The sequence below is a fragment of the Trachinotus anak genome, unplaced genomic scaffold, assembly GCF_046630095.1.
Source record: "Trachinotus anak isolate AG129_WGS33_773 ecotype Australia unplaced genomic scaffold, CSIRO_AGI_Tana_v1 ptg000024l, whole genome shotgun sequence".
Taxonomy (NCBI): Eukaryota; Metazoa; Chordata; class Actinopteri; order Carangiformes; family Carangidae; genus Trachinotus; species Trachinotus anak.
Window position 1 is genome coordinate 14,535,282 of NW_027273875.1, and position 13,607 is coordinate 14,548,888.

Here is a 13,607-nt window from a genome sequence, read left to right on the forward strand (position 1 = left end):
AGCCTGTTTATCAGCCCCCAGTCAGCACAGTCTGACCTCTGACTGACTGTGCAGCAGAGCCCCCTTCTGCTAACTCTATGAACCTGCAGCACAGGCTGATCATCACCGGTATACAGTACCTGATGGGCCTGTGACTGAGCTAACCACAGTGTCAAGAGGTGTTACAGTTACAGATAATCAAAAATACAACAATATTCCATATCCACACCTCCTAAACTACTTGTTTCAAGGACAAATCTGGCATTACTCCATATTTTTCCTACTGTCAACACATCCCATTAAAAGACCAAAACCAATATTTTGCCTCTTAACTTTCTAATCTGTGGCTCTCAGCCCCACGCCCATTAATTCCTACTTAAGATGTAAATCTTTAAAAATGGGTCCAAATTTATAATTTTATCTTGTTTTAAAGGTTTAGTCAGTAAATCAGCTGGGCACTGTCGTTCAAACTGGAGGAAACTGCTTGCTGGGGACTGTTTTCAGTAGTAGATTAAAACATGTTTGGTGCTCTAGTGAATATTTACAGCAGCAGGGCATGGTAAAGGAGGTTAATTCAAACTAAAGCTACATTTCTCATGTTCATTATTGTGAAGGAACATGTCACCCAGTGCAACAGCTCATTAATGTGTCTTTAATAGTTTTCAGACAACAATGGACAGGACTCTACGACACAGACGACACAGAACACAGACAACATTTTGGTCTACTAGTTTGGTTTTGGTCTTTTGATGGTATTTACTTATTAATTTTAAGGTTTCTCTCGTTATTAGGACAATCAGTCTGTGAAACAGTTCATATTTTCAATTTAAGATGATTTGATTATTTGCAATGTGCTATCCTAACTTCTGTGAAATTGGATTATTTTTTAATCAATACCAATACCAGGGCCAATCTAAAGAGACAGAGATAGATTTATAAAACAACAGAGCTCCAGATGCTAAAGTGTAGCTCCTGAATCCAGGTCGATGTATACTTTCTAATAAATGGATATCAGAGTTTGCCACGGTTATTGGTGTTAAACTGTATTCAGGCAAACACCAATTACATAATTTTCCCACAGGATCCATTGTCTTTTTGTCATTTTTTATGGACATAAAAACCATTTGGTTCATTTTCACATATCAGCATTAAAAATTTAAAAATCTCTAATTAGCAAAATACCACTTACCAATACTTAGTCATTATTATTATAAAAAAGTGTCTGCTCCAAGTACCAACAGAGCAGAGTCACCTCACAGAGTAGCAGAGTCTTATCATATGACGAGAGCCGACAAGACAATGATGGAGGATTTGGCGCCAAAGTGAAAACAAAAACACCTATTTGTCAGTATTTCAGAAGCCAAAACCAAAAGAGAACCTGATAACATTAATGAGGCAATCTGCAAACTGCGTCTCATGAAGGTGGCAGCAAACACTTCTATTCTACACATACTGAGCCGACACGTCTTTTCTTGTAAAATATCTGGTGCAATTAGCAACAGCAGTCCCGAGTTCATTAGCCACTGGGGAAATTCACCGTGGCCTCCCCAGTGATATCTGAATTATGTCCACCATAGCACTTTTCAGACTCATAGCTAGGAAGATGACTTTTGTTCTGTTTAAATACATTAGGGGTTTATTCCATATTTTAAAAGAACTTATTGAAACTTTCATATTCAAGTGTTGTTTGCAATGTAAAAAAAAAAACAAACTAAATGAGACAATCACAAATTATTCAGGTACAGGTATTTTCAAATTATTTAACACACCAGCTTCCAGACATATGGACCATATAATGGTCAGGTGCAGAAATCCATTTACCATTACAGTACGTGTGATAACCTCTAGACACTGATGCAAGAGAAAGCTACAACTTATACAAGGACACACAAATGGATTTGACTGACTTTTCAAAATTAAAGACTCATTCTTTGCATGTCAACATTAAAAGAATGTAAAGGCTTTCAAAGTGGTGTATGCTCAATAAAAAATATTTTACAACGCAAGTGGTAGGAGTCTCACTTTCAGTAGCAAAAACACACCCTCCACATGTACTTCCTTTATGGCTAACATTGGTAATCTTCTCAATCCACTTTCATGTAACCACGCAGACAGCAATTCCATCAATATGAATACAGTTTTAAAATATAGCCACAGAAAATCTGTTGAGTACTATGAAAAAGTACAGTAACCAGCGGTGGAGTCCAAAGGAACTAAAAGTTCCTGCACCTGAAGGCTGTGTATGAAGTCAGTGATACAACTTAAGAACTCTCACGCTTTGTTGCTATAATGCTGGCCGTCCATTCAGTTTGTCATGCATGAGTGCGATGGCTCCACCTGTGAAGTCTCTGAGAACCTGCACCGTCTCCCGCTGGAGCTGCAGCGACTCCCGCACAAACTCCTGTTGAGTCTCTGCCAGCTGCTGCACGGACTCAGACAGCAGCTCCAGGGAGCGTGAAACCGTCTCAAGCAGGATGTTGGTGGCATGCTGCTCTTGAAGGCTCAGTGATGCATTATGTAGCATGCTCTCCCTCGTGTTCTGTGGGGGCTGACCAGGTAAAGTCGTTGATGTTGACGACGAAGGTCCGGAGGACGTCTGAGGTGGTCCTTGTTTTTGGATGCCGTTGTTTCCTTGATGATCCTCTGTCGGTTTTGCTGCTTGAGTGGAAGGAAGCACGTCTTCCCTTTGGTCTTCGTCTGAGTCTCCAAAAGCAGTTTCAGTGTCTGCAGTTAAAGAAAAAGGCTCATCAGTGTTTTCTTATTACCAAAACAGTTACAAAAATTCAAAGTCTTTCTTAGTCTATCCAAAACTTGACAACTGACCCTCTGCTGCAGGTACTTCATACTGAACATCAAAGGCAGGTTGTGATGAGTCCCCTGCAACGTTTAAGGCATGCAGGTAAAACAAATTGAATACTCTTCTCCTCAATAAGCTCTTAATTAGGCTGTGAAAATGAGCAGCTATTCTGAAACATCACACCACTCATTTATGTCTTTGAAGCAAAATGTCTACTCTCAGAGGAAGGCAACATGTAGTAGTTCTAACTTTGTGTGTTATGTAGACATATCAACAACAATAATGTTTAGACTGAAATCAGGTGGAGTAAATATTGACAAAATGTCCAACTATTCCTTTAAGCACCAATGAGAAAAAAACACTACAGTTAGATAGAAATTGATCCTCTTTGCTACCTGACTGTGCAAGTCCACTCATGGTGTAAGAGGGTGGCGGGGGCATTGATGTCATGTCCAACCCGCCGTTCGGAGAGCTCTGCATTCCCATCATATCCTCCTCTTCCATTTCTTCTTCCTCCTCTGGCACATCATCATCATCTCCCAGAGGACCAAAGTCACCTATGCTCTGGTCTTCCTCGTCCATCTCCAGGATCTGAAGCACTATTTTCTCTGTCTGATTAAGGTCTCGGGAAAGACGTGAGTTGAGGCCCCTATTTGGCACTGTCCCTGACCGCATGGCAGCCACTTTCCGCTTGGTGTCACACTTAAGATCAGACCATTTCTTGATGACCTCGATGACTTCACGTTGGCACTCCCCAATCTCATTGACACGTGCGGTAATCTCTGCCCATGTGCGCTTCTTCATGTCTGTTGGCACGCCACGATTAAATTTGCCTTTGGAGGGAATCAAAAAGACCATATAAGCACTTGCTTCCAAATATCATTGTCTCATTGCTTAGCTGTGTTTATTTTATGTATTTGATTAACCACATGCATCACACTCATTGATTCACTTTCTGGGAACCCAGACACAAAACCTAAGAGCATCACGTCTTCATTTAGGTGAATGAAATCATACTGAATGGGATACTGAGTTGAAGACACATACCTACAACAACCATACGATGCTTCCTCACTTCATCCAACAGTATGTGAACTTCACTGAAAGAGAAACGAGCTTTTCTTTTCTTAAAGCGAGTAACACTGTCTTGGTTGTAGTATACTGATGACGACATCCTCCACACACAGTGTCACTAAGGTCCAGCTGCGTTGTAGTCTCTTCTCTGCTCTGTTTCAACTTCTCCAGCTGTTTGTAAGAGAGTCAAGGATCTGATTAATAACTAAGTCTAAATGGTAAATCAGCGTCACTCACACGCTAAACGTTGCTATTGATCTTTGAGACTGAGATTACAGTCTATTCACAAACTGTTGCCATGATGAAAGCTGGTGTGAGTAGTATTGATGCAGTGATACACAGGCTCAACAGCTGAGCAATTCCCCTGCGTACAAGTCTAGTTAGGTGATCAGCTAAATAAAGAAATAAATATTATCAACATTTTATCTGCACGGGTGTAACTGTTCTCATGCAGTTCAGCAGAGATATAGGCCAGGTTTAAGTGTGATAACGCTGTTAGGGTTAGCACTGTTTGAGTGAATGAACAATAGACGATGCTATACTCACTATACACATATGATAGCCTCATGAGCTAGCTATAACAGCAGACCATTCGTGGTTACAGACAAATTAAACTTTTACTTAAATTACCCTAATTGTTGTTAACGGGTAATAGTTATTTAATTTCCCCCATGCAATGTAACATAAACTTAGTTGGCCATGTTTAGTCTAATGTTACACAACAGCACACAGTAGCTTAGCTGTCTTTGCAGCAGGAGGTTAGCTAACGCTACGTTACAGTCTGAAATGGCTAATGAAGCACTGGGTTAACGTAACCTCACTTGACGAGGTGTAGGTTAAAGGCAAAACCAGTTAATGAGATGGTGAACTCACCCCTAAGTCAGAGAAGCTGGGATTTAGTCCAAAAACGTGAAGATAAACTTCCTTATCGCCAAGGTAGCTTCTGTCAAGCTAGCCAGTGTGAAGCTAACGCTACACAAAAGATATCCGGTGACCGTCAGCGGGGAGCTAAATCACCTGATGACCGTGACAGCAGTTTAACAGCTGTAACTACTTATTGTTTTTGGACTGGTTGCATGTGTAAATCATATAAATAGCTACGATAATCTGGTTATTTCGCGAATTAAACTGCCTCTTTATTTCTTACATTTTTCTTTAGTGACAACATGTGGTTTTATTTTAAAGGAGTAGGTCAAACTTCTGGTGTCGTTTGCTAGCTTGATCTTTGCTAGCAACACAGAGGAAATAAAGGGGTCTGGCTCACCAGCCCTCTGTGTCCACTCCGAGCCAAGGCCTCCCTCACTTGAGAGGCTTTTCCTACTACACTACTACTACTACTTATTACTTTACTGCAGTAACAGTCAGTTTCCCGGTGGTATACAAGTCATGCAAAATATAAAGAGATACTGATTTTATGTCAGTGGGTCATGTTTCCTGTCAGTGGGGGGCACTATTGTCTCAGTTTGACGTTTTTCGTTGTAATCAAGTTTTTCTAGTGCAGAAGAAGAGCTCAGGTTTCATTAGAAGATGACACCAAATACATTTTGTTCAATCAATCGATGAAGAATCTGTTAATCTAATCTTTTAATTTAAGAACTGTGAATAGCCAAGTATTATTTACACAAGAATAGAGATCAGATAGGTAAATCTTTATTACTTTCATATTTCAATTTATTTTAAAAACTATCTCTTAAATTGAAACAAATACCCACTATTCTCCATCTAAGTTATGGAAACACGTATAATAAAAATTGTAAGTTGGTTCCTATTTTAAGTTCACCATACTCATTGTTCCTTTTCAAATAACTTTTTTGCCAATTTGAATGGTCCAGTGACTCATCCCCATTCAGTCTAAGCAAAAATCTATTTATTCCTGACTGACGACTATGGATACATCCATGCTAATGACTCAAAGGAGCGCACCACAAGTTGTCAGCAGTCACCAATTATTCCAGATACCCTTTTATTCCAAATATGGCACAGGTATTTATTTTACCAAACATTTTCAGTGACAGTTTAATGACAGTGGCTACAACAGCATTGTTAAAAACACTTAATAATGCATCTTTTCTATTGGCTGCATGCATTAGTGGCAAACACATCTGTTACATATGATCAATTCAGACATTGTGTTGGCAATTATCTGGTGCAGGAACTTTGAATAAGTACACAGTGATAAGTGATAAAGTGATCAGTGAGCTTGAGACATACAGAAGGCTATAGCAAAGGTGTTTTACCAGCATCAATATTCAAGAGCAAAATATCAGCCTGCCCAAATACAACATTGTCTCTTTGGGTGTTAATGTACATTACTATTACAGAGAAGATATAAAGCTGATATACTGTATATACATTAACTACCTTTAATATTAGGTCACGTTAAAGAAAGTTTGGGATTTAAGATTTATTTATTATGTAGATCTTCTAGTGGCTGTAAAAAGCATGGGGATTCCCGACTGCTGTGCATATACAATAACAGTACAATTCCAATGCAGAGTAATGGAGTGTACAAATCATTAAACCATGATCTGCTTGTGATAGGCTGTGGTGCAAGTGATCCACAATTCAAACATATTCCTAACTTTCTGATTAATTGGCTGTCTTTGCGTGTTCCGGTGAACACGCACGGTGGCTTTGGGCCTAGTTTCACAAAGACACTGAATTTAACCTCTTCTCAGGGCTGCATGGCTGTGCACTGATGAGCTGACAGCCACTCCCCCAACACTCCTGTTTGCTTTGTTGCAACTGTTGGGGTGGGACAACTAGCACCCTCATGACACTTAAGAGTACATGGAATTTGGTCACCTCCTGCAATTCTCAGAGGAACTTCACCCAACTTCAGCCTGTGGAGAGCTCTACTCAGCCATGATAACCGAAACACCTGTGGGTGTAACACTCTTAAAAGACCTGCACATCCTTGTAGGGGATTTATGTTAGTATGGAAACTGGTTAGTCCTCAGGTTGAGGCTGGGTGGAGCTTTTTCTGAGAATTTGCAAAGTCTACAAAGACAATGTACTGATGTGATTGCTCAGTGTATACACTGACCTGCCCCAACAGGTGTAAACACCAGCAGAAACCTGGAGATATTAATGATGCATTCTTCACACCCACACAGTTCTGAGAAGGATCTAAAAAGGTGGTGGCCACTCAATCTGTGCCTTGTGGAAGAATTTTTTCACAGTGCTGAGCGAAGCAGGTTTTCCTGTTTTTGGCAGCAGGTGACACTGAGCTGACAGGTGGAGTGAACATTCCTCACTAAACCTGGGGTTAAGGTGGCAAAACATTGTCAGTATTTATTTTTGTTAAACTGTCCAGTGTCAACATTTAACCAGATGATGAGATAAACTAAGATTGTCTGTCACAGACCCCTTTAACACATCTTTGTGAAACCAGAACCAGACACGTAAGAATGGGAGCTTCCTGCCTTCACATTAGGTTTTCACAAATTTCTTGCTGTTTAACATCTTGATGTTGGCCCGCCTCTTCTCATGCCATTTTGACTTGAGAGAGGAGGCAGATCAAAAACAGATGCCAAGCAAACTGACCAAATAAAACAAATTCATCATACTATCATTGTTACGCACCTGAATCATGTCGGCTACCTGCTTGTCCACAGAATTCAGTGGCATTTATATTTTGATACTCACCTATGGGTACCATTGTGACTGCCTGTTTGCACTTTCCTTGATTTTTAAATACAGTTTAAATTCTGTCAAGTATTGTGGTACAGTGAAGAACCCCACAATACCTGCATTGCATTTCCAAATAAATCTGCACATGTAAGGGATCTGCTGAGTAAAACATAACGTTGGGATGGTTGATAGAATATTTTGTACTGTGTAGACAAACAAAGTGGTTCCGTAAAACAAGCATGAGAGACATCGTCTGGACTCAAGAGTACATGGTCAACTGAAGCCACTGAAAAGACACAAAAGCAGAGAAGATGACGTTTTGAAAACTTTTCCTACAAACTGAATAAATGCTTTTAGAAAATCTGAATTCCAGTGGAAAGCCACTGATATTTAAAATCTCCAAGATGACTTTACCTCCTGAACATTGACTTTGATAGTCCCATTGTTATCCTTATCCAGGGTTTTGAAGGCACCTGAATCAGAGCAGATATTAATGCTACTATACCTTCAGTTAGGGAGATTAAATTCTGAGTTAATCATTCTTGATAAAGTTGGCCAACTAATAAAGAAATCAATTTATTTTAGGAGTGTTCTTTGAAACTTACGGCACATGGCATCCAGCCTCACAAGGCAACCAATGTAGTTATCAAAATCCATGTTCCCACTTTCATCGCTGTATCGGCGAATTATCATCTGGAACAGCTGGTCGTTGAGAGGGAAGCCTGACGAAGAGATGAACAGAGGAAACCACTGTCATTTTACTATTAAATAATAATTACAAAGAAGCTATAGGTACATGGGTTTAAGGCTGTGATCCGTAACACAAAAATATTCAAACAACCGGATGATATTCAAATCATTAACCCTTTACACGGCTGCTCACAGTTGAAGCTTTCTTTTCAGTTCAAAAACATATGACTGGCTGCCCATGTCTATCAAGGTGTTTCAAGTTGTCAAATAGAGAAACTCTTGTTTCAAGAGTGCTCACAGGTCATGATGAGAAAACAAAATTATCCCAGCAGGTGCTAAACCAAATCTAATCTCACTAATTCTACATTTGATGTAATAATAAAGTTTTCTGGTTTGAGAATCAATGATGTAATCTAATATTTTATTTGTTTATAACATGCACTGCCACATTGCTGATGGTTAATCAAATCCATTTGTAAGTTCTTACTGCATCTATGGCTATTGTTTTACCTGTGGCTGTTATTAGTGGTGTGCATAAAGTTTGATTTGCTTGCATTGTTTTAATTACTCAACTCACCTGCTGCTCTGAAAGCATTTGGAAGCTCATCTGCACCAATGACACCAGAGCCATCTGTGTCATAGGACTTGTACACACCCTAAATAATTGCAACACAAGTATTTAAAACAGTTTTGGAATCTGAAGCCTTTTCCTGGAGAGCAGATTCACAACCTAGAAAGACTAAGAGAAAAATATCAAAGCCAACATTTGCTCTCCAGCAACAGAAATAGCTGCCAATATGGTTGCTGCAACTAAATTAATCTATTAAAGAAATTCTTTAAAAAAATATATATCAATGGAAAAATGATAATCAACTGCATATCTAATTCAATTTAATTTACAATGGCAAAAAATAGTGAATTGGTGTTTTTTGTGTACTGGTAAGCTTAAATCAAGAAGCACTAACTTGGCATGTCACATCTTGACAGTAAATTGTTACTGAGATTTATATGACAGGAAATTAAATTACGTGTTCCACAGCGTAAGCAATTTAATAGTATGTGTCCTGCAGTACACAGTTTACAGATTAGCGTTTCTGTAAAACAGTTCATCTAAATAAGGATGATTGTGTTTAGAAGTCTGTCCCTTCTAAACACAATCAACTGATACTGTATACACTTTACACTACAGTTTCTTCTGCAGTCACTACTGTAGACAATTAACACTGACCACAGGAATGTAACTGTAACAAGACACAGATGTGCAGGAAAAATAAACTACTACTTGCCTGCCATTTCTTTACATTGTTCCAGAGGTGTTTGAATTCATGAAAGCCAAGTTTCCCAGTGCTGTCGCTCTGAAACAGCAATAAGGACAACAGACAACAGTCTTCTACTCTAACTGCAGCTTTGATAAATAGTTACACTACTTGTGGGCACGCTGTATTTGCCCAAGGCGTATTTTTACGTGCCGTCCTCATTCATGTGGTTCAGAGGAGCAGGGAACTAATGCCAACTTTTTGTCTGACTTCTTCATAACACTAGATCACATAGTTCTTATTTAGCTACATTCACACAGTTTTCCAGTTAAATATGCAAGTTTGATTACTAATAAAAAAAAATTATAAAAAGATCAAACTTTTGTAATCAGGGCCCCTTGTTTTATGGTAGTGTGCCTGAGGGAAGCTGATGTCTGCCCAGTTTCAAGGTCATTAAACCTGACTATCCAGTTCCACAGGACAAAACGAACACAGACTTGGACCATTTGTGAAAGTCTGTCTCAATGGCCAAATCACGGCAGTAATTCGTCTCCATATTTCAATGTATGTGCTCAGCCTTAATGAGCTGGGTGGGCCAACACGTCTCTTTTTATAGCCAACGGTCTATAGATTATTTCAGTCCTGTGTATTTTCACCATGCTGTCACTGTCAGCTACATACTACACAACACATAAAGCCTGCTAATGATAGACAGGATACATCCATGACTGCCACCATGCTCCTGCAAGACTCGATGCTGAAACCATCTGTCTTCAGATCTCCATCTGAAACATATAAGAGACAGTCATTCACCATTTTGTACTGACACAGAATATGTACACACACCAGACAAAAATGTATAAATACTGCAAATGACTGAATCACACCACAGAAAAATAGTAGGATGTGTCAGACATAGACTCTAAATATGACAAACGCAAACATGTCTTACGCTTTGAAATGATTCTGTTCAGGATGTTCATCAGCTCAGCCGGGCTCACTTCCATGTCCTATATGAAAAATATTCCACAGTTTAGAATCAGAATCAGTTTTATTGCTAAGTATGTTTCCACAAAACAGTAACATATATAGTAACATAACATAAGTAAAATTAAAGGTAAAATTTAAAGTTAAAAATTACAATTAAATTAAAATTAAATATTTACAACAAAGATGTGGGATATTTACAATATTAATAAAGATGTAGGGAATGTAGTGCACTACACTACACAAAGCTGTACAGGCACACAACATGATGGATGGTAGAGGAAAATTCTTTAACACTAACTATGGACTAGGGCTGCATGATATGCAAAAAATCATGTTGGGATTATTTTGGCAGATACGGCAGATATATTTTGCAGTACAAGTCACAATTTGATTTGGAATGATTCTTCTTGCATTTCACTTACATTGAAAAAAATTTTTTAAATGATAATGTGATTTTTTATTGGGGCTTGTACCAAACAAGCATGTTCCCTTATGTCGGGAGAATATGATTTGTAGGTTGGTGCATCTCTGTGGCACCACACTTTTGGTGCTAACAATACACAACAATGTTGTGGCGCATTTTACCTTTATCAAAAAATTGCAGCTCCTGCGATTTGTATATTGCACTTGGTCATGTAGCGATTTATTGTGCAGCCCTACTTTACAGTTAAATCTGCTTGAATCAATGAGAGGGAATAAATAGTATGGTTACTGCAGAAAGCACCAGACATTCAAAGACTGAAGAGTGTACAGGTAGACATGAGACTCACATCTCCAGCAAGTTGCTGGAAGACTCTGCGGAACTGTTTCTCCTCATCACTCTCATGCTGCTCTGCATACGCGAGAGGTCTGCGGGGTGGAGGCTGTGGGACAGAGGCACCAGCAAAATTTATAAACTGTGTGACCATGTAAAATCAGCAGTACAGTGACACAGTGACAGACAGATAGAGCTGGTGATGGAATGACTGTCACTCACAGGGTCAGAAGGTACAAACTGGGCTGGGTCGATGTTGCTAAAAAGACAGGATCAAAGATGAAATGACAAGTAAAACCACATTTATTCTGGCTTGAGTGGGTGCTCTGTGCAGACTCTTACCTTACAACATCGATGATGCCACCGATAAATTTTTTGGCAAAAAACATCTTCTGTCAACTGTGAATGCAAAATGCAACATCAGGAGTCAGGAAAACATTTACACCAAATACCACTCAAGCCAAGATTGAACATGGTTCCCTGAAATCCCCAAAAACCAAAACCAGTTTCTGGAAAGCATGAGTCGATGGTATGCTAATAAATATAAATACCTTATACAGACAATCTATCTGAATGTCTACCATTACAAACATGGGCTGGGTTTAACAGCCGTGTCATGTTTATGCTGTTAACCGGTTTAGTCTCAATAGCTGGCAGCACTGATTAGGCTTGTGATAGATCAAGCGATGACATGTCTTGAGTTTTCCTCGGTTACAGTCATGTTAGCGGCACACCCACTAGCCCCTCTTAAAATGTTTCCTGTTATTGAAAACATTCAATGCCGCACAAAGACTGCGACAAATTGATTACATGTAACTGGCTATATTAAAGCATGACATGTTTATAATGACAACTATAAACTTTTGGAAAAGCATAGTAGTAAGTAAAATGTCCCATTTCAACATTACAGCTAACACTGGGTAAGCTAAGTTCAGTAGCGCCTCTAACTTCACACGGCGGAGCTAACGTCACAGGACTAACATTAAGCTAAAAGGTTAACATTGTGTCAGCTTAGCTCGCCACATTACTGACCCACTTACCTGCAGCTGTATAATACAGTCAAAACACTAAAGCGTGCAACCTTTTAACGGGACGTACTTAAACTAGCACTGTCGGTAGCACGTAAGGTTCAAGCAGCTACCTAACTTTAGCGTTAGTTAAGCTAACATCCAGCTAACGTTAACGGCCAGATACGTTATCTGTCAAATTCAGCAAAACTCGGAATTACCGTGACTATCTAATCCTCTACCGTGTTAAAGGTAAAGGATACTTCGCTAATGTGAATGTTGGCTGTTGTATTTACCGTAAGGCAACACCACTCGGAGAAGCTGGAGGCTGGGTGTCTGGCTGAGTTTGCGTGAGCTGCACTAAACTACACTCAGCTGTCAGGAAGGTCCGTCAACACGCCCAGACCCGACTGACGCTGCAGGGAGGAAGTGGGACAGCACGGAGGTCACACTTTTCACCGGGGTTTGCACAAGTGTATACTGCTGCTGTCAGCAAACACAGTCCTGGTTTGATACTAGAAGATACACTTAAACAAGTCTGTTGAGACGCTGCCTGGTTTCTGGTGCTTTCAAATCGTAAATATGATGACATGTGCAGATGTCTGTTTTGGACAGGCGCAGTGTGATAAAGCTCAACCCTTAGACACAGCAGGTTATATTATGTACGTAAATAATGTAATTGCGCAACTGTACATTTAATTATTGTTTAAAAAATTGTATTATTGTGGAAATGTTAACATTAGTTGCCTTCAATGTGTCTCGTCAAGGTCCTCTTCATGGTTATATGTTATATTTCCCCTTTCTTCCTGTAAACACCATATTGACTAATGTATTTTTGTGCGGTGTGTGAACTCATTTAAAGCCTGTTCCTGCCACCATCTGGTCTAGAGTGAGAACCGAGTCAGCTATTTTATAAAATATCCTGCATCTAGTGTTCAATTATAGCCTAGAGTGAATCTACTAACCTGTTTTATGTATTAATAGATCTTCAAGTGAAGATGCTTGGAGTTTGTTCACCCTTGTTCCTCAGAGGACACTATGTCAAAACATGTTTTATTACAAACTGTTTACAGCCTGTATAGCCTGTTTACAGAAGCTGAAAGTCAACATAGCACCGTGTGCTCAGTTTGAACACTCTTAAATGAGTTACAGTATATAAGGAAATTGTTAGAGCTGCAGAATATCACCAATTAAGTTCATTTATATTGGCATCATATTAATTGCAAATTACATCATAGCTTTGTGCGTGTCGAAAATATAGATTTATATCAGTGCAACAGAAGCACAATTACATTGATCTGCATTTAGCTGGAGACCCCCACGGACCCCCTTCAAGGACCCAGGTGGGTCCTAGTTTGAGAACCTCTGCATTTGACTGCTAAGGCTCCACTAGAGCTTCAGCAGGGCATTATTTCCTAGCATATTGC

At 39.5% G+C, this 13,607-nt stretch overlaps 2 protein-coding genes across 5 annotated transcripts; both read right to left on the reverse strand.

Annotated features, from left to right (window-relative positions):
* Nucleotides 1-611: 611 nt before the first annotated feature.
* LOC139607559 (nuclear apoptosis-inducing factor 1) lies at nucleotides 612-4,859 on the reverse strand. Of its 2 annotated transcripts, XM_071460529.1 has the most exons (5): nucleotides 4,724-4,859; nucleotides 3,824-4,021; nucleotides 3,172-3,609; nucleotides 2,803-2,856; nucleotides 612-2,703 (listed from the first exon to the last, which is right to left on the reverse strand). In XM_071460529.1, the coding sequence occupies exons 2-5, from the start codon at nucleotides 3,948-3,950 to the stop codon at nucleotides 2,264-2,266; spliced, it is 1,059 nt and encodes a 352-aa protein (XP_071316630.1). In that variant the 5' UTR covers nucleotides 3,951-4,021; nucleotides 4,724-4,859; the 3' UTR covers nucleotides 612-2,263. The 2 variants fall into 2 exon arrangements, with proteins under 2 accessions (XP_071316630.1, XP_071316631.1); XM_071460530.1 differs by lacking the exon at nucleotides 2,803-2,856 and having other exon boundaries at nucleotides 1,676-2,703.
* Nucleotides 4,860-5,796: 937 nt separating this feature from the next.
* Nucleotides 5,797-12,780, reverse strand: capns1a (calpain, small subunit 1 a). 3 transcript variants are annotated; one of them, XM_071460531.1, is made up of 11 exons: nucleotides 12,477-12,780; nucleotides 11,516-11,572; nucleotides 11,396-11,432; nucleotides 11,190-11,282; nucleotides 10,382-10,439; nucleotides 10,150-10,214; nucleotides 9,460-9,528; nucleotides 8,751-8,829; nucleotides 8,089-8,205; nucleotides 7,898-7,956; nucleotides 5,797-7,769 (listed from the first exon to the last, which is right to left on the reverse strand). In XM_071460531.1, exons 2-11 carry the CDS (start codon nucleotides 11,560-11,562, stop codon nucleotides 7,743-7,745), a joined length of 651 nt encoding a protein of 216 aa, XP_071316632.1. In that variant the 5' UTR covers nucleotides 11,563-11,572; nucleotides 12,477-12,780; the 3' UTR covers nucleotides 5,797-7,742. The 3 variants fall into 3 exon arrangements, with proteins under 3 accessions (XP_071316632.1, XP_071316633.1, XP_071316634.1); XM_071460532.1 differs by having other exon boundaries at nucleotides 12,402-12,559; XM_071460533.1 differs by having other exon boundaries at nucleotides 12,214-12,549.
* Between the last annotated feature and the right edge of the window lie 827 nt (nucleotides 12,781-13,607).

What these genes read in the sequence shown, in the direction of transcription:
- LOC139607559 (XM_071460529.1), bottom strand. Translation starts at nt 3,950, where the DNA reads ATGTCGTCATCAGTATACTACAACCAAGACAGTGTTACTCGCTTTAAG. An exon ending in GCATCGTATGGTTGTTGTAG is followed by an intron (nt 3,610 to 3,823) that starts GTATGTGTCTTC and finishes TTCCCTCCAAAG; the next exon opens with GCAAATTTAATCGTGGCGTG. An exon ending in TGAAGTACCTGCAGCAGAGG is followed by an intron (nt 2,704 to 2,802) that starts GTCAGTTGTCAA and finishes CTTTAACTGCAG; the next exon opens with ACACTGAAACTGCTTTTGGA.
- capns1a (XM_071460531.1), bottom strand. Translation starts at nt 11,562, where the DNA reads ATGTTTTTTGCCAAAAAATTTATCGGTGGCATCATCGATGTTGTAAG. An exon ending in GGCATCATCGATGTTGTAAG is followed by an intron (nt 11,433 to 11,515) that starts GTAAGAGTCTGC and finishes CTGTCTTTTTAG; the next exon opens with CAACATCGACCCAGCCCAGT. An exon ending in TCAAAGTCAATGTTCAGGAG is followed by an intron (nt 7,770 to 7,897) that starts GTAAAGTCATCT and finishes GTGTCTTTTCAG; the next exon opens with TGGCTTCAGTTGACCATGTA.